The 18476-nt window shown below is 57.0% G+C and overlaps 2 protein-coding genes and 2 non-coding genes across 4 annotated transcripts in view; 2 read left to right on the top strand and 2 right to left on the bottom strand.

Annotated features, from left to right (window-relative positions):
- HYDIN (HYDIN axonemal central pair apparatus protein) overlaps positions 1-1438 on the top strand; it is a 152317-nt gene extending 150879 nt beyond the window's left edge. Inside the window, exons 83-84 of the mRNA XM_030457986.1 lie at positions 133-357; positions 971-1438. Of these exons, the coding sequence (XP_030313846.1) occupies positions 133-357; positions 971-1438 (693 nt within the window). The remainder of the gene's footprint in view (positions 1-132; positions 358-970) is intronic.
- Positions 1439-4026: 2588 nt separating this feature from the next.
- Positions 4027-18476, top strand: part of VAC14 (VAC14 component of PIKFYVE complex) — a 75329-nt gene continuing 60879 nt past the window's right edge. Inside the window, exons 1-9 of the mRNA XM_030457957.1 lie at positions 4027-4169; positions 8124-8274; positions 11115-11282; positions 11537-11599; positions 13369-13476; positions 14081-14190; positions 15061-15167; positions 16661-16795; positions 17032-17184. Coding sequence (XP_030313817.1) covers positions 4066-4169; positions 8124-8274; positions 11115-11282; positions 11537-11599; positions 13369-13476; positions 14081-14190; positions 15061-15167; positions 16661-16795; positions 17032-17184 — 1099 coding nt within the window. The 5' untranslated portion in view covers positions 4027-4065. The remainder of the gene's footprint in view (positions 4170-8123; positions 8275-11114; positions 11283-11536; positions 11600-13368; positions 13477-14080; positions 14191-15060; positions 15168-16660; positions 16796-17031; positions 17185-18476) is intronic.
- On the bottom strand, positions 6642-6712 carry TRNAG-GCC. The gene has a single exon. It is a non-coding gene; the product is annotated as a tRNA-Gly (tRNA).
- On the bottom strand, positions 10562-10632 carry TRNAG-GCC. The gene has a single exon. It is a non-coding gene; the product is annotated as a tRNA-Gly (tRNA).

Raw genomic sequence — 18476 nt, 5'->3', positions numbered from 1 at the left:
GCTGAAGCATGGGGGGGTTCCGAGCTGCTTTTCAGTACTGCATGAGCACACCACAGACCCTTTGCCCTGTCCTGGGTCCTGCCTTCCCCACCTCTGCCTGACCCAGTGGCTTTTTCCTTTTGTTCCTCCCAGGCTGATCTTGTTTTTGAGTACCACCCCCTGAAGACGGGTGAGAGCACAGGGCGCCTGGTGCTACAGAGCAGTGACCTGGGCTCTTTATACTATGAGCTGCACCTGAAAGCCAGTGAGAGCAGGCCAGAGAAACCCCTCCACTTCTGCACCACCCTGGGCTCCAGTCAGACCATCACCACCCAAATAATGAATTATGCCCGGCAGAAGACTGATTACATCCTCCAGGTGACTCCAGAGGGTCTGGGGAGGCAGCTCAGCCTTCCCCATGGGGGGATCCTGCTCCTCTAGCTTGGCTTGGCTGAGCCAGGGTGACCCTCTGAGCCTGGGAGTCTCCCCACCAATACTGCATCTGTCCCCAGCTGGACTTTCCCCAGTCCCAGTTGGGAGTTCTCAGAAGGATGGTGCCCTACATGAACTCTGTCTGGGGCTGCTTTTCAAGGGTGACACCTTCCCAGCTGGGTGGGTGACACCTTCCCACCTGCTCATAACCTGGACCCATGTGCTCCCTATCCAGTATGTCTTCAGTCTGGGGTGGCTTCTGCTCTGCTGCCCTTGTTGAGATGCTCCTGTGGGTCCTCTGGTGCCAGGACTTCCACATTAGAGCCCAGCTCTGGCAGTGAGGTCTCTGGGGGTTTGGTTGTCCCTGCTTGGACAGCTCTTATTGACACTCCCCAGGTGTATGGTGTGGATGGGACAGGCACATTGACAAGCAAGGGGTAGGGACCCCAGGCAGTGAAATGTCAGGGGGTTACTGCTGCTATCTTCTTGAGGTGCTGGCTTTGCTTTTGTGACCCTACTACCCCCCAAACCTCCAGCGCCTCTTCTCTCCCCTCTGCAGATCAACTCCACTGACTTCCAGACAGAAAAAACCCTCAGCGTGGCCCCCGCCAGCCTGGGGGGCTCTGAGGTGAGCCTGGAGGTGACCTATGAGCCCTGCCAGCTGGGTGAAACCAGGGCCACGCTGCAGCTGTGCTCCCCACTCGGCGTGGAGTTCAGCATCCCCCTCTTTGGCCTCGCCCTCCCGCCCAAGCCCCAGGGCCCCTTCTCCATCAGGGCTGGCAGCACCACCACCATCCCCTTCAAGAACATCTTCCTGCAGCCCACAGCTTTCCAGTTCACGGTGGACCACCCGTCCTTCACCATCAAAGCCCCCGAGACCATGAAGCCCAAGAAAACCACCTCCATCTCCATCTCCTTTGAGGGCAGCGAGGCTCCTGTCACCAGCAAGATGGTGGCCTCCTGCCCGGGGAGGGGGGGGGGAGTCTCCTGGGTCTACTACCTCAAGGGTCTGCCCTGGCAGAAGTGACCTCTGGGGGTCTGTTAATTAACTGATGAGGTAATTAAAGGCAATGGTGAGGGGTTGAGGTTTGTGTGTGGCACCAAGGCTGAGCACTGAGGTGACAGCAGGGCCGGGAGCTCATGGATCCGGGATGAGGGGGTTGAGTCGACCTGTGGGAAATTCAGGTGACACCAAACTGGGAGGGTCTGGGGGGGCTTAGGGGGGTCTGGGGGTGAGGTGTTGATCTGCTGGAGGGTTGGAAGCTGCTGCAGAGGAAGCTGGGCAGGCTGAGGGGCTGAGGGCAGGGGTATGAAGTCCAACAGGGCCAAATGCAGGGACCTACCCTTGGGGCACAGTAACCCCGTGGGGTGTTCCCCCCACAGACCTGGGGGAAGGAGTGGATGGAGAGGGAGCTGGGAGCACAGGGGGGGACAACAGGTGGGACATGTACCAGATAGCTCATCTGGGTGATGATGATGATGAGGAGCCAGAGTTCTCTTCTGCCATGCCTCTTGAGGAAGGAGACACATTCTTCTTCCAGCCACGACCTCTGAAGAACCTGGTGCTGGTGGGTGAGTTGGACAGTTTGTCTCCTATTCTGTGTTGTCAGGTACGTTGCCATCAGCAAGCTCCCATTCACCACCAGGATTTCATAGAACCATAGAATCATAGAATCATAGAACGGGCTGGGTTGGAAGGGAGCTCAGAGCTCATCAAGTCCAACCCTTGATCCACTCCCCCCGTGGTTCCCAGCCCATGGCACTCAGTGCCACATCCAGGCTCTTTGGAAAGATCTCCAGACACGGAGAATCCACTACTTCCCTGGGCAGCCCATTCCAATGCCTGATCACCCTCTCCAGAAAGAAATTCTTTCTCATCTCCAACCTAAACCTCCCCTGGCACAACTTGAGACCCTTTGTGCCCTCTTGTCTTGCTGAGAGTTGCCTGGGAAAAGAGCCCAACCCCCCCCTGGCTCCAACCTCCTTTCAGGGAGTTGCAGAGAGTGATGAGGTCTCCCCTGAGCCTCCTCTTCTCCAGCCTCAACACCCCCAGCTCCCTCAGCCCTTCCTCACAGCAATTCTGCTGGATCCCTTCACAGCCTCCTTGCTCTTCTCTGGACCTGCTCCAGCACCTCAAGCTCCTTCCTGAGGGGCTGAGGGGCCCAGAACTGGACACAGGACTCAAGCTGTGGCCTCCCCAGGGCTGAGCACAGGGGCAGATTTCATGGACAGAGGATTTTTGCTGAGCTGTGGCACCATTTTAATGTCAGGCAGCAGTGTGCCCAGGTGGCCCTGAAGGCCAATGGCATCCTGGCTGGTATCAGGAGCAGTGTGGGCAGCAGGAGCAGGGATGTCATTCCCCTCCTGTACTCAGCTCAAGTCCTGTGTCCAGGTCTGGGCCCCTCAGCTCAGGAAGGGTCCAGAGGGACAGGGGGGGAAAATCCTGGGAGGAGAGGCTGAGGGAGCTGGGTGGGGGAGTTGTGTCTGGAGGAGACTCAGGGGGGACCTGAAGGGATCTGCAGGCAGGGGGGGGTCAGGGTCTTCTCCCAGGAAACGAGTGACAGGAGGGGAGAGGACGTGGCCTGGAGCTGCCCCAGGGGAGGGTTAGGTTGGATCTCAGGAAACACTTCCTGATGGAGAGGGTGATCAGGAACTGGGATGGAGTGCCCAGGGCAGTGGTGGAGTCACCATCCCTGGGGGTGCTGCAGGAGAGGCTGGGGGTGGCACTGGGGGTTCAGGAGGGGTTGGGTACTGGGGGTTCAGGAGAGGTTGGGCAGTGGGGGTTCAGGAGATGTTTGGCACTGGAGGTTCAGGAGAGGTTGGGTACTGGGGGTTCAGGAGAGGTTGGGGGTGGCACTGGAGGTTCAGGAGAGGTTGGGTACTGGGGGTTCAGGAGAGGTTGGGGGTGGCAGTGGGGGTTCAGGAGGGGTTGGGTACTGGGGGTTCAGGAGATGTTTGGCACTGGAGGTTCAGGAGAGGTTGGGTACTGGGGGTTCGGGAGAGGTTGGGGGTGGCAGTGGTGTTGAAGGAAAGGTTGGGGGTGGCACTGGTGTGTCAGGAAACGTTGGACACTGGGGATTCGGGAAATGTTGGGTACTGGAGGTTCAAGAGAGTTTAGGGGTGGCACTGGGGGTTCGGGAGAGGTTGGGCAGTGAGGGTTCAGGAAACTCTGGGCACTGGGGGTTCAGGAGAGGTTGGGTCCTGGGGGTTCAGGAAACGTTGGGCACTGGGGGTTTGGCAGAGGTTGGGGGTGGCACTGGGGGTTCGGGAGAGGTTGGGCACTGGAAATACAGGAAACGTTGGACACTGGGGATTCAGGAGAGGTTGGGTACTGGGGGTTCCGGAGACGTTGGGCAGTGAGGGTTCAGGAAACTTTGGGCACTGGGGGTTTGGGAGAAGTTGGGCATTGGGGGTTTGGGAGAGGTTGGGCACTGGGGGTTCAGGAAACGTTGGGCACTGGGGTTCGGTTCCGCCCGGAGCGGATCCCCTCTGGGCTCTTTCCGCAGCGGTTCTGTGAGCGGCGGCCTCCGTGCCGCGAGGGGGCGCTGCCGGGTTGCGGTGTGTGGGGAGGGAGGGGGTGTGGGGGGGGTGTGTGTGTGTGTCACGTGAGGCGGCGGTGTCACGTGGGCGGCAGTGGCGGGGGGCGGAGGCGCCATGAACGCGGAGCGGGACCTGTCGCCCCTGGCGCCCAGCGTGGTGCGGGCACTGAACGACAAACTGTACGAAAAGAGGAAAGTGGCGGCTCTGGAGATCGAGAAGTGAGCGGCGGGGGTTGGCGGGAACGGGAGGGGTAGGGGGGTAACGGAGGCGGTGCCGCTCCGGGGCTCCCGCAGCGCCTTAGGGATGGGGAGGGGGGGGGGAGGGAAGGCCCCGGAGCTCCGTGTGGGGATGGGGGGCCCGGGGGTGACTGCGGGCCCGGGGATGGGGTGCCGCCATCCCCCGTGGAGCTGCGGGAGCGGAGCGGCTGCCCGGGGGGGTTCGGGGACGCGGAGTGTCCGGGGGAAGCGGGAGGGTGCCCAAGGGGGAACGGGGGGTCCGGAGGCTTCCCCTGGGGGTGTCGGGGGAGTGGGATCACCCCCGGAGAGAGGTTCGGGGGGCACCGGGTGGCGGCAGAGCCCAGGGCAGGGGTGCAGGTGACAGCGGGACCCCATGGGGGGACAGTGGGTGCGGGCAGGAGGGGTCTGCTCCGGGTCCCCTCTCCCGGTTCTGTCACAGCCCAATTCCTGGGGACATGCAGGGACCCTCTGTGCCGCCCCCCTCCCCCCCCGGGCAGGGAGACAGCCCTGGTGCCGGGGGTGACCCCTGAGCTGCTCGGTTTGGGGAGCTGAGGGGAGCTGGGGCCCTGTGGAGGTGCTGCAGCTCTGTGCCCAGCCCTGCCTGGGGACACCAGGGGCTCCTGGGCAGCACCCAGGACCTGTCACACCCTGCCCGGGCTCCTGGGTGCCCTCCCACTGCTCCCTGAGGTCACATCCCAGCTGGGGAGGTGGCAGCCTCCGATGTCACCCACCCCAGGCTTTGGCTCTTGTGGGGGCTTTTTCCTGCCTGGCTGCTGTTCTGGCAGAGCCCAGGATTTCCCTTGGGAGCATCTCAGGACTTCAAGGGCTGCTGGCATGGCCGTGCCCCTCTGCTCTGGTGTGGCCTGTGCTCTTTCCCTGCACAGAGCAGCTGAGAGAGTTCCTGGGATCACAGAATCCCAGAATCATTATGGGGGGGAAGGGCCTTGGGGTTGTTTATCCTGGAGAAGGCTCCAGGGAGAGCTGAAAGCACCTTCCAGTACCTCAGGGGGCAGCAGGAAAGATCTGGGGGGGACATTTTACAAGTGGTGGAATGAGAGGGGATGATTTTAAGCTGGAAGATTTAGATGAGGTATTAGGAAAAAATTCTTTCCTGTGAGGGTGCTGAGCCCCTGGCCCAGGCTGCCCATGGAAGCTGTGGCTGCCCCATCCCTGGCAGTGTCCAAGTCCAGGCTGGATGGGGCTTGGAGCAACCTGGGCTGGTGGGAGGTGTCCCTGCCCATGCAGGGGGTTGGGACTGGAGGAGCTTTAAGGTCCCTTCCAACCCAAACCATTCGATGATTCCATGAACTTCTTTTCCTGGGAAGGGCTGTGCCCCCCCCCAGCCACTCCCTGACTGCTCAGCTGGTGAAGGAATCCCCTGCATGTCCTCAGGGATGGACTGGGAGTGATGATCCCAGCTGGAGGGGGGATTTGGGTGGGAGATGTGGCTGTGCTGAGGCTGTGAGGGCAGGAGGTGCTGACGTGGGGCTGAACCTGCTCAGCTCCTTGCTCTGGGAGGGCTCTGAGGTGGGAACCAGGTGGCTCAAAGCCAGAGCCTGTAGCTGAGCAGCAGAGGGAAATGGTTCCTGGGACAGAGCAGTGTTTCTGACACCTCCAGCTCCTGCACTGCATTTATCTTGTGCTCATTTCCTCACAGGAAGGGTTTCCTGGCTTTGGGGGATGTGTGGCCCTGTGCTGAGCTCTCCAGCCCCAGGGATGCTTCAGTCACTGCTGCCTGGGAGCCTGCTCCTTATCCAAGCACCTCTGGCTTTGCCACAGGGGTGATGGGTCCATGCTTGGCTTTTACCAGCCCCAGTCTGGTTTGGGATCTGGTTTGGGATCTGGTTTCGGATCAGGTTTGGGATCAAGCTGGAAGTGTAGTTTGGGAGGGGTGTGAGGAGGAGGAAGCCCAGCTGGGATGCAGGGATTTAACCCCCTCACAGTGACCTCAGCTGTGTCCTGAGGGAATTCCAGGGTTCTTCCCCTTCAGACAAAGCTCTGCCTGTTAAATCCAGGCATTAAAAGGTCACCCTGCTGTGTCCCCACGTGTTCCTCTGACTGGGCCCTGCTGGGGGGCTGGGACTGGAGGTCAAAGCCCCCAAAACCTTTGGGTTGTGGCAGTGGGTCAGGCTGCAGCTGCTGGAGGTGTTGTGTCCTGAGCTGGGGGACAGCACAGGAGGGGCTGTGGTACCCCCAGGAAGAACCCAGCAGCTGGTTTGCTAAGGGCAGGGGGAGAACAGAGAGAACAGAGCTTGGGTGCTGACAGTTTGGGGTAAAAGTTCTTAAAATAATGATTTTCCCAGCGGGCTGGGAGAGGGTGGGGTGAGAGTCAGTGGCACAGAAACCCCACCTGGAGTTAAGCAGTGGGAGATCTTGCAGCTTGAACAAAGATGAAGGGAAAGGATGTTGGTTGGGTCCAGGGTGTGGGTAGAAGTTAGAGGGGAAAAAAGGAGTTGCATTGGCCGGGAATCGAACCCGGGCCTCCCGCGTGGCAGGCGAGAATTCTACCACTGAACCACCAATGCCAGCTGTGTGTAACCCTGTGTACAGCCTGCCTCTGCCTGTACCTCCTCTGCCTGTACCTCCTCTGCCTGTGCTTCCCTCTGCCTGTACCTCTGTCACAGTTTAACACTGAGATGTTCTCTGTTAACCCCCTCCCTGATAAGGAAAGGAGAGAGACTGATGGGTTGGAAACTGAACTGCACAGCTTTAATGAAACAGGAATGATAAATAGGAAAAATTACTAAATCTATACAAATATACAGGGAAATTGATCCCAGGTTCCTCCCCCCTCTCCCCCAATAACTCTCCCATCCCCACTGAGGCTGCAGGGCAGCCCTGGGAAAGTCCAGGCTGGAATCCTGGGCTCAGCAGCAGTTGGGAGCTGGAGGCAGGAACACACAGATCCAGGCTGGAATGGATCAGGAGCACAGGCAGAGGAACAGACAGAATCCTCCCAGGATGCTGAAGCAAAGAGGGAGAGGGGAAGAAGGGGAAGCAGGAAGGGGTTTGACCCTCCTGATGCCTCCAATTTCTCCTGAGTCTGAGGTGTATGGGATGGAATCCTCTGTTTGGTCAGTTCTGGCATCTCTCTTGTCTGTTCCTCCCCAAAGGAGGCTGCAGGTGGGACCTCTTTCTTCCTTCTGGAGGGCAAACTGTTCCTCAGAGCTGAGCAGTGTCCCTGGCTCTGCACACCAGGCTCTGGCTGTAACTATAACCATGGAGTTATCAGTCCCAGGAGCAGCCACTGCCTGAGAAACTTGCTGTGAATTTCAGCAAGTGCAGCTGCTGACAAGAGACTGAGCTGAAAGCAAAAGGACAAGGCAGAAAATCCCCTTTATCCTGGCCCAAACCAGGACAACCTCCCTGCCTGCAGCCCTGGGCTGAAGGGCAGTGTGAAGGGGTTGCTGCTCTCCTGGTGTTTGGCAGCTGATGTGTTGGGTGTCTCTGGGTCAGGTGCAGAAACCTCTGCAAGGTAGGTGCTGCCCTGTGGGACATGGAATATCAGATGAAGCCCTGGCCAGGTGGCTGGAAACATCCAAAATCTTGGATGTGGGTCTGGTGTGTGATGAGAGGGGTCTGGTGCTGTGCCAGGGGTAACTGGTCCTTGTCACCTGCCTTGCTGGACACAGTGTCTGAAGGTCTGGTGGCTTCTCTGCCAACGTGCAGCCCTGGTGAGGTGGCCCTGGAGAGTCCCTCCTGGAATGGGAATGGCATTAGGTGGCTGCAGGAGGGGGGGACAGCTCTGGTGTCACCTGGGGGGTAGGGGATTCCTTGAGTGTTCCCCATTTCACTCCTGCTTCTTCTGGGGGTGGCTTCTTTTTTGTGGCCCCCAAATCCCTGTTCCTGACAGCAGCATGGAGCTGAGCTCCTGAGCTTCTCCACCAGGCAGGAGCTGGAACCCCCCGGGCTGTTTTTTTTCTCTCCTCTCCCCAGGCTGGTGAGGGAGTTTGTGGCTCAGAACAACACGACCCAGATCAAACATGTCATCCAGATCCTGGCCCAGGAGTTTGCACTCTCCCAGCACCCCCACAGCAGGAAAGGGGGGCTCATTGGCCTGGCTGCCTGCTCCATTGCCCTGGGCAAGGTAAGTGGGGGGTTCTGGGGGGCTGGAGGGGGCTGTGGAGGGGGAAACAGCAGCTCCTCCTGGGTCAGGGGGAAGGGGAGGCTCAGCTGTGTCCCTCAGGTCCCATCTGTGTCACAGCACAGGACTCTGTTGTGTTTGAAGGTCCCCATTGCTGTCCCTTGGGCACAGGAGGGTTCTCTGGGCCCGGGTCACATCTTGGCAGCTCCCTTGGTGTGATTTAGGGGCATTTCTCCATCTTCTGTCTGCAAGAGCTGGACTTGAGCACTAATTTGATGTTAATAAAGCTGAGGAGAGGGGCAGCCCTTCCATCTGCCTCTCCTGGCTCTGGAGCTGTTCTGTTGGTGCCTCTTGCATGGGAAGTTGGCTGATTTCTGTCCCATTAAGGTCTTTCTCTGTCATTTCCTCTCCTTAACAAGAAGAATCTCAGTAAGTTGCCTCCAGGGTGAGGCCAAAGCATTCAGGTCCCCGTGGAAGGGAGGACTGCAAGCTCGGGGGCTTTTCAGTCCAACCACACAGCTGGTTTTTGAAATGAAGTGCAAGGGAAGGAGCTGCTTGGCTTCAAAGTCAGTTGTGTGTCAAAAAAAAACCACCAAAAAACCCCAGCAGAGGGCTTGGGAAGAGCAGGTTCAGCTTCTTGGAAAAGCTGCAAGGTTGATTTTAATCTGTTAATTCCCCTTCTCACAAGGGTCACAGTCATCTGAGTGGATGCTTTGAAGCCTGATGGCTCCTGTACTGACTGCCTGGTGCTTCTCTCTTTGTCCTCTTGTTTAGAGGCAAAACCTCCCTGCAGAACCCTCCCTGGGATGAGCAGTGCCCTCAGCCTGGGCACCTGACCCACCTTGTTCTCCTCTGCAGCACTGGGTGCTGCCAGAGCTGCTGGAGAAGTTGTTTTAGGTCACTTTGAAGGACATAGAGAAGACTCTGAGTTCAGTTTGTTGATCTGCTCACTTGCCTCTTGTTGATTTCCTTACTATCTCTGTTAGACACGTGGGAAGTGCCAGCCTGGTTCCCCAGAGCTGAGGTTTTTCACTCCAGAACAAGACAACCTCCACTTCTGGGTTTGTCTGAAGTTCTTCTGGTGCTGGTGAACCCCTCAGCAATTGTTCTGCCTAGGGTGGCTCTTCCATGGGACAGGAGGACAACCTGCAGCTTGGGACATGGCTCTGATCTGCAAAACAGAGCTGCCAGGGTTTGACACTGCCCTGGCAATTAAACCAAATGCCAGATTAGTCCCCCTCCCCTCCCTGATAAAGAAAGGAGAGAGAATAAGGGAGAGAGACTGATGGGTTGGAAACTAAACTGCACAGCTTTAATGAAACAGGAATGATAAATAGGAAAAATTACTAAATCTATACAAATATACAGGGAAATTGATCCCAGGTTCCTCCCCCCTCTCCCCCAATAACTCTCCCATCCCCACTGAGGCTGCAGGGCAGCCCTGGGAAAGTCCAGGCTGGAATCCTGGGCTCAGCAGCAGTTGGGAGCTGGAGGCAGGAACACACAGATCCAGGCTGGGATGGATCAGGAGCAGAGGCAGAGGAACAGACAGAATCCTCCCAGGATGCTGAAGCAAAGAGGGAGAGGGGAAGAAGGGGAAGCAGGAAGGGGTTTGACCCTCCTGATGCCTCCAGTTTCTCCTGAGTCTGAGGTGTATGGGATGGAATCCTCTGTTTGGTCAGTTCTGGCATCTCTCTTGTCTGTTCCTCCCCAAAGGAGGCTGCAGGTGGGACCTCTTTATTCCTTCTGGAGGGCAAACTGTTCCTCAGAGCTGAGCAGTGTCCCTGGCTCTGCACACCAGGCTCTGGCTGTAACTATAACCATGGAGTTATCAGTCCCAGTAACTGAGTTATCATTTACTGACTGAGAAACTGTCCTGTCATGGCAGAATGTTTCTCCTGCACAAGGAGAGGCCCTGCAGCTGTCCAGCCCCTTTGTGGGCAGGCTGAGAGCAGCTTTGGGCTCCCTTTTGGAAACAAGAGCCAAGTCCCTCCAGAGCCCTCTCCTGAGATGTCCACGAGGACCAGGAGTCCTCCACACTGTGTCCCTGTGCCCCAGGAGCTGCTTGCAGAGGCCTTGCCCACTCCTGGTGCTGAAGGCATCACCCAGGGCAGGATACACAGAACACATCCAGGGGGGTTGGAAAGGCTCCAGAGAAGGAGACTCCACAACCTCTCTGGGCAGCCTGGGCCAGGGCTCCCTCACATTCCACAAGTTTCTCCTCATGTTGAGCTGAGGCCCAAGCTCAGGCACCCCGAGGTGTCCCCAGGGTACCAAAAGGTGTGGGTGCTGCATTGGCCGGGAATCGAACCCGGGCCTCCCGTGTGGCAGGCGAGAATTCTACCACTGAACCACCAATGCCAGCTGTGGGGCACCCCACGGACACACCCCACACCCCACACCCCACACCCCACAGACACACCCCACGGACACACCCCACACCCCACACCCACGGCCGGGTGGGTGCAGCAGTGAGGGCACCCCCCCAGGCAGCTCTGATGCTGGGGCTCCAGCCTCTCCCTCCTGCCTCCCTTCAAGCCCTTGGCTTGCCCCCTCCCTGCTCACTCTGCTCAGGGCTTTCTCCCTCACCTTCACACTCCACAGGTTTCTCCTCATGTTGAGCTCAAAGTTCCTATGTTCCAGTTTCCACCCATCCCCCCTTGTCCTGTTCTTGGGCACCCCAGAACAGATATCAACACTTCAGAATTCATCAGTAAATCCCACCTAGCACAGGTGCAAACCATCAGGGGCTGGAATTTTTCACAAGCTGTTCCAGGGCAGGGCCATCCCTTCCCTTTCCCTGTAGCATGGTCCAAACCTGAGCTTTTTTCTCCTCTCCCCAGGACTCTGGGCTCTACCTGAAGGAGCTGATCGAGCCGGTGCTCACCTGCTTCAACGACGCCGACAGCCGCCTGCGGTACTACGCCTGTGAGGCTCTCTATAACATTGTCAAGGTGGCCAGGGGCTCTGTCCTCCCACACTTCAACGTGCTCTTCGATGGCCTCAGCAAGGTAAGAAGCTGCTTCTCAACCCCCATGGGTTTTTTGTTTTCCATGCTTGTTAAGACCTGTTTTCTGGTCCTTGCTCTCTCCCCATCCTCCCTGGAGCCTGACGAGGAGGTGGAGATCCAGGGACTTCTCTGTGTCCATCTTTCTAATGCCAAAGGAGAGCAACAGGCCTGTGAGCCTGCTGCTTGCTCTGCTGCAAAGCAAGAAGCAGACCTGGGACCCTCTGCTGCAATGGCTCTTGTTTCTGTCCCTCACAGCTGGCTGCTGATCCTGACCCCAATGTCAAAAGTGGCTCTGAGCTCCTCGATCGACTTCTCAAGGTACCTTTTCCCTTCTTCCCTGCAGGCAGCAGGCTGGGGACATGTCCTGGCTGGGGACATGTCACTCCCCAAGGCTGCAGCTTCTGAAACCATCTCAGCTCAGTCCTGTGGCTGTTGTCACTACATAACTTTTTTCTCCCTGACTGTTGCCTCTTACAACAAGGGTCTGGTGGCAGCCTCAGGGAGCTGGGGCTGGGAGGTGTCACCTGTGTGTTCAGCTCTGAGAAGCTGAGAGCCTGGGGAAGCAAGGATTTAATCCAAGTAGGGTTGTAGCTCTGTCCTGTGCAGCAGAAGGGCTGATCCTCTGTTTTTCACAGAACGATCCAATCTTTTGGGTTGGGAAATACCTTTAAGATCATCAAGTCCAACTGTCAAGCCAACATTTCCAAGACTGCCACTGCCCCATGTCCCTCAGCACCACATCTGCACAGCTTGGAAATCCTTCCAGGGATGGGGACTCCACCACCACTGCCCTGGGCAGCCTGTTCTGATGCCTGACCACGCTTTCAGGGAGCAAATTTTTCCCTGATATCCAACCTAAATCTCCCCAGGAGCAACTTGAGTCCTGTTCCTCTTGTTTTGTTGCTTGGAACTTGGGAGAAGAGACCAACTCCTAACTGGCTCCAAGCTCCTTTCTGGTGGTTCTGAAGAGCCAGAAGGTCTCCCCTCAAGTGACAGAGTGACAAAGTCTCTTTCTCCCTTGGCCAAGCACAAGGTGATGTGAGTGGAGCTGCCCTGCTGCAGCTTTGGGCTGGGGAACTTGGTTCCCATTCCTGCTCTGCCTCCTGATGGGGTTTTGGTTTTTTTTTGGTTGGGCAGAGCTCTCAGTTCCTTCCCTGATGCTTGGAGGTGAGAGGCTTCCTGGCAGGCACAGAATCACAGAATGTCAGGGGCTGGAAGGGACCTCTGGAGCTCATCCAGTCCAACCCCCTGCCCCAGCAGGGTCACCCAGGGCAGGACACACAGAACACATCCAGGGGGGTTGGAAAGGCTCCAGAGAAGGAGACTCCACAACCTCTCTGGGCAGCCTGGCCCAGGGCTCCCTCACCCTCACACTCCACAAGTTTCTCCTCATGTTGAGCTGGAACTTCCTATGTTCCAGTTTCATCCCATTATTCTCTGTCCTGTTCCTGGGCACCACAGAACAGAGATTGGCCCCTTCCCCTTGCCCCCCACCCCTCAGATATTTATGGGCACTCCTAAGGTCCCCTCTCAGCCTTCTCTTCTCAAGGCTGAACAGCCCCAGGGCTCTCAGTCTTCTCCTCCCCAGTAGTGCAGCAGTTAACACAGTCACTCCATGCTGGGCTGCAAACCCTCCTGCTGGGAGATTTGCTCCACTGCCCTGGTGTGAGAGGCTCAGCCAGGCAGCAGAGCCCATGGGGCGTGGAGGGAGAGCTGTAAAGGGAAGCCAGGGGACTCTTCCCATCCCTGACACGTGCCCTTCCATCAGAGGTGCTTGCTCATGTGTGCAACACACCACTGGGGCATGGATTGGAGATGCTCTCCCCCTTCTCCTGCTCAGTCAAGCTGGCATGAGTCTCACTCCCACTGTAATTCCCTTCCCTGCATCCTGAGGGGAATTACTGGCTCATCACCTGAGCAAACCCTGTGATTCCTTCTCCCCAAGTCTCCTGGCTCACAGGAACCGTGCCTCATCCCCTCATCATCTTTTTCCTCAGACAAGGCCTGGTGGGGGATGGTTGGGTGGGTGCTGGGGGAGGGGGAGGTGGTTGCTAGCCTTCCTGACACCCTCTGCTTGGGCTCCCCAGGACATCGTGACAGAGAGCAACCAGTTTGACTTGGTGGGCTTCATCCCACTGCTGCGGGAGAGGATTTACTCCAACAACCAGTATGCCCGCCAGTTCATCATCTCCTGGGTGGGTATGCACAACCCCACCCCTGGCTGCCTCTCCCAGCCCCTAAATATGGGATATTCCCCTCAGCATCCCACGTCTGGGCAGACAGCAGCTCTGTCTGCCAGCTCAGGCACCTGAGCTTCCTCAGGCAGGTTTCTTTTTTTTAAGCCAGCAGAGCTCTTCACTTTGCTTCCCTAAAATGCCAGCTCCTGGTCACCCCCCTGTGCCTGTGGGGCATCATCCTGCACTTCTGCCAGCCTGGTGCAAGGCTTTGCACTCCAAGTTTGAAGAGAGAGTCAAAGCTTGACTTGTATAAACAGCATTGCTGTGGTCTGGAGGTTACTGTCTCCCAGGGGTCCATGCCAGGCTGCCTCCCATCTCCCAGGGATGGGAATTGTGTTGCTCTGGCTTCTTTCCAAGGTGGGCAACTCTGCTGTCCCCTTGTCCTTCTCCCCCAGGTCTCACCTGCATGGGGCTTGGGGGAGAAGGACAAAGGGACAGCAATCCCATGCTCAGCCCTGAATTCTTCAGTATCAGAAGATACTGAAGATTGGATTGGTGCTGGTGATGGTAGGTGGCATCTCCAAAACTCACCTCTCTCCTCCTTATTCCTCCCCTGAGCTAGATCCTGGTCTTAGAGTCTGTGCCTGACATCAACCTCTTGGATTACCTGCCAGAAATCCTGGATGGGCTCTTCCAGATCCTGGGAGACAACAGCAAGGAGATACGGAAGATGTGAGTGTGGAGCCTGAACCCTCTGCTCTGGCTCTCTGACACCCTCTGCATTTTATTTATTTTTTGTCTTTTTTTGCACCTCAACTGCAGCAGAACCTTGGTGTGCCTGGTGGGAGGCAGAGCAGTCTGGCTGCCTTGGGCTGGGACTGAAGTGTCCTTGGCAAGGACCTCCATCCCCTGGGTTGTTGTGTCTGGGCTGCCTGCAAGGGGGAGGGGACATGGGGACCCTTTGTACAGGGGGACAAATGGTTCTGGCTGGCTTCAGCCTTTGTGCTGGTGTCACCTCTGCCTCTGGGATGGGGTTCAAGTTCCACGAGCAGGCATGTGAGCATCCACCCAGCTGTTCCTGGGTGCAGAGGAGGAGCAACCATTGCTGCTCTCAAGACTGAAGGATGTTTTGAAGCAGAGAAGGTCAGAGGATCTTGGCTTCTTGTGCTGGGAGACAGAGTGGACCTGTTCTGCAGGGCACAAGTGAGTGGTGGGACCCAAGTGTCCTGGGTCTATCCTGCTGCCAGACCCTACTGGGTTCTCCCAGTTTCCCAGTGTCCACATGTCAAGGAACAAGCACGGAAAGCTCTGGGGATCATCTGCTCCCCTGGGCTCCTCTGTCCTCCCTATCCCAGCCCAATGTTGAGCTCAGCAGAACCTTTGGGGAGTTGTGGGAATGTGTAGGGGACTCCAGGCAATTGTCACCCCCATCCTCATGACTCTGGGCAGTCTGCTTTGGGGCAGGGACAGTTTGTCAGCCTGGTTTTTCCTGTCCCTGCCACTCTGCCATGCCAGCAGGGTCCTTCCTACACGTGTATGTGCACTGGTAACTTCCCCACCTGAGGTGGTGGAGCTTTGAGCAGCTGCTCTGCCTCTCTGCAGGTGTGAGGTGGCTCTTGGGGAGTTCCTCAAGGAGATCAAGAAGAACCCTTCCAGTGTCAAGTTTGCAGAAATGGCCAATATCCTGGTGATCCACTGCCAGGCAGCAGGTGAGTGTGCAGGGTGGAACTGTAGCACCCACCTCTGGGTCTGCAGTGCTGGCTGTAGCTTCAACCCAAGAGTTTTTCTTGTGGGTTGTTCAGCAGATTGCCCACTTGGCCCTTTCTTCCTTCCAAGCACAGACTGGGCAGGGAATGGATTGAGAAGAGCCCTGAGGAGGAGAACTTGGGGCTGTTGGTTGATGAGAAGCTCACCAGGAAACAGCAACATGATCCCAGCACAGAAACTTGGGGTGCATCAGCAGCAGCATGGCCAGCAGGGCGGGGAAGGGGATTGTTCCCCTCTGCTCTTGTGAGACCCCCCCTGCAGTGTTGGGTCCAGTTCTGGAGTCCCCAACACAAAAAGGATGTGTAGCTCTTGGGGCAAGGGCAGAGGAGGCCACAGAGAGGATCCAAGGGCTGGAGCAGCTCTGCTCTGGAGCCAGGCTGGGAGAGTTGGGGTTGTGCAGCCTGGAGAAGAGAAGACTGCAATGGGGAGACCTTAGAGCACCTTCCAGTGCCTGAAGGGGCTCCAGGAAAGCTGGGGAGGGACTTGGGACAAGGGCCTGGAGTGAGGAAACAAGGGGGAGTGGCTTTAAACTGAGAGAGGGGAGATTTAGGTTGGACATTGGGAAGAAATCCTTTGCCAAGAAGCTGTGGCTGCCCCATCCCTGGCAGTGTCCAAGTCCAGGTTGGATGGGGCTTGGAGCAACCTGGGCTGGTGGGAGGTGTCCCTGCCCATGCAGGGGGTTGGGACTGGATGAGCTTTAAGGTCCCTTCTAACCCAAACCAGTCTGGGATTCTTTGTCATAATGCATAAAAATCCCATGGAAAGGAAGGGCTGTCAGGCAGCTCTCCCACAGCTGATCCCACTGCTGAACCCCCCCCAGCCCAGAGGTGCCTGAAAAGAAAATACCTGGCTGTGGGATGGCACCTGTGTAGGCAGTGGCAGCTGTTATGGTGCTCATTAAACTGCTCTTTAGACATCACCAGGCAGGAGGGGGTTTATTTTGGGGCAGAAAAACAGAGATCCAGGCTGCTTGCTTTGGTTGAACTGATCCCCAAGGGCTTTACACTGGTGAGGCCTAAAATGTGGGGCCTTGCACCAGGTGGGTGCCCCAGCTGTGCTGCCTTCTGCAGAGCTTAGGAAGCTCAACAAAACCCCAGGCCTAGGAGTGATGCTTGACCCAGACACTGCTGCTCTGGGTGTGATGGAGGAAATGCCCTTCTGTGCTGAGAAGCTTGAGGGACAGCTTATGAATGGGGAAGCCTGGATTACAGGTTGAACTGGGTTAACTCTGAAACCTAAGGGTTGTCTTGAATCTCAGCCTCACTGCAGTTTCAGGTCTTACCTGTCCCCTCTAGGATGAAACTGTCCCCTGCTGAGGTCTCTCTGGAGTGGTGGCCCTGGATGGAGAAGAGGGAGCTCTCTGCTTGGCCTCTGGTGTTTGCTCAGCTGCCAGTCCTCTCCTTTCCTTCACCTCTGCTTCTCTCATGTCTTCCAGATGACCTGATCCAGCTGACAGCCATGTGCTGGATGAGGGAGTTCATCCAGCTGGCAGGGAGGGTGATGCTGCCCTATTCCTCAGGGATCCTGACTGCTGTCCTGCCCTGCCTCTCCTATGATGATCGGAAGAAGAGTATCCTTGGCACTCTGAGCTGCTCCAGCATCCCACAGGGATCCATCCACCCACTCCCTGCCCCTGGGGTGCAGGGCCAGCTGCACATCTGGAGAGGGACAGGAAATGTCCTCACACCGGGTCCTTTAGTCCACCCTGGTCCTTTGGAGGTGAGGGGAGTTGCAGTAGCTGGGCTGGGGCACCCTGGTTATTCTGTGTGTGTCAGACTGCTTGTTCCTTACATTGCCTCCACTCAGACATCAAGGAGGTGGCAAACGTGTGCAATCAGAGCCTGATGAAGCTGGTCATCCCAGAGGATGATGAAATGGATGAGGCCAAGCAGTTGATGACCCTACCAGCAGAGCCCACCTCAGAGGAGTCCCTCTCCAAGCCAGAGGCAGTGGCCAGCTGTGAGTCCCTTTTGGTCTGAGCCATTAGAGGTGTGAGCAAGGTCAAGGGAAGGGCCTCAAGAGAAGTTCTTGAGTTGGTTTGGTGTTCTAGGGCATCTCTGGGCACACTGGACCTCTGTGCTTTCTTTGAGACTTGGAGATGTGTTTCACATGTGAAGTTCTGCTGAGACAGAGGTGTTTGGGGCTGTCTGCATAGCAAAGTCACTGACCTGCATTCCCTGGTGACCAGCTCTGTCCCCTCACCATGCTTCCCTTCACCTCAGTCATCAAATTAACCAGAAAAGGATCATTTGGCTTGTGTCAGCTCCAGTGTGGCCAGCAGGAGCAGCGCAGGGACCATCACCCTGGGCTGGGCACCACTGGGGCTGCACCTGGAATCCTGGGGTCAGGTCTGGGCCCCTCACAAGAAGGACATTGGGGTCCTGGAGTATGTCCAGAGAAGGGCAATGGAGCTGGGGAAGGGTCTGGAGCACAAGTGTCATGAGGAGCAGTTGAGGGATTAGGGGTGTTCTGCCTGGAGAAAAGGAGGCTGAGGGGAGACCTCACTCTACAACTCCCTGGAAGGAGGTAGGAGCAAGGGAGGTTGGTCTTTTCTCCCAAGGAACAAGCAATGGGACAAGAGGAATTGGCCTCAAGTTGCCCTAGGGGAGGTTTAGGTGAGGACTTAGGAACAATTTCTCCCTGGAAAGCGTTGTCAGGCCCTGGCCCAAGCTGCCCAGAGCAGTGGTGGAGTCTCCATCCCTGGAGGGATTTCAGAGCCCTGGAGATGTGATGCTGAGGGACACAGTTCACAGTTGGACTTGGTGATCTTAAAGATCTTTTCCAACTAAAATGATTCTGTGATTTGTAGTTAAACATTTACTATCTGCTGCATAGCCTGGGAAGAGAATGTCCCACCTGTCCTGCAGGGGCTGCTTGGGGAGGGCTTGGAGGGCTCTGTCAGTTCAGGAGAGCATCAGCACCTGCCTAAAGAACAGAAAGGAGCAGAATTTTGGAGACTTTGCAAATTCATTGTGCTCTTGAGACCTTCACATGGGTGTTGTCCTGGTCCTAAACCTGGGTGTTCAAGTGAGAAGAAACGACATGGAGAGGGTCTGGGGGGAGCAGTGTCTGCAAACAGCCACATCTTTAGCCTCCCAGCACCCCTGTGATGCTGAGGAGGTACTTTTCTTTCTCCTCCAGGCAGGTGGAATTATGTCTGGGGTGTAAATCCATTTGGTACCTCCAGGGCTGCACATCCAGCCCTGGGCTCTGCTGCCAGCTCTGCAGGGGAGGCTTTGGGAAAGCCCTGA

The sequence above is a fragment of the Calypte anna genome, chromosome 11, assembly GCF_003957555.1.
Source record: "Calypte anna isolate BGI_N300 chromosome 11, bCalAnn1_v1.p, whole genome shotgun sequence".
NCBI lineage: Eukaryota > Metazoa > Chordata > Aves > Apodiformes > Trochilidae > Calypte > Calypte anna.
The sequence above is the reverse complement of the archived record's forward strand: the minus strand, read 5'-3'. Positions and strand labels throughout refer to the sequence as shown.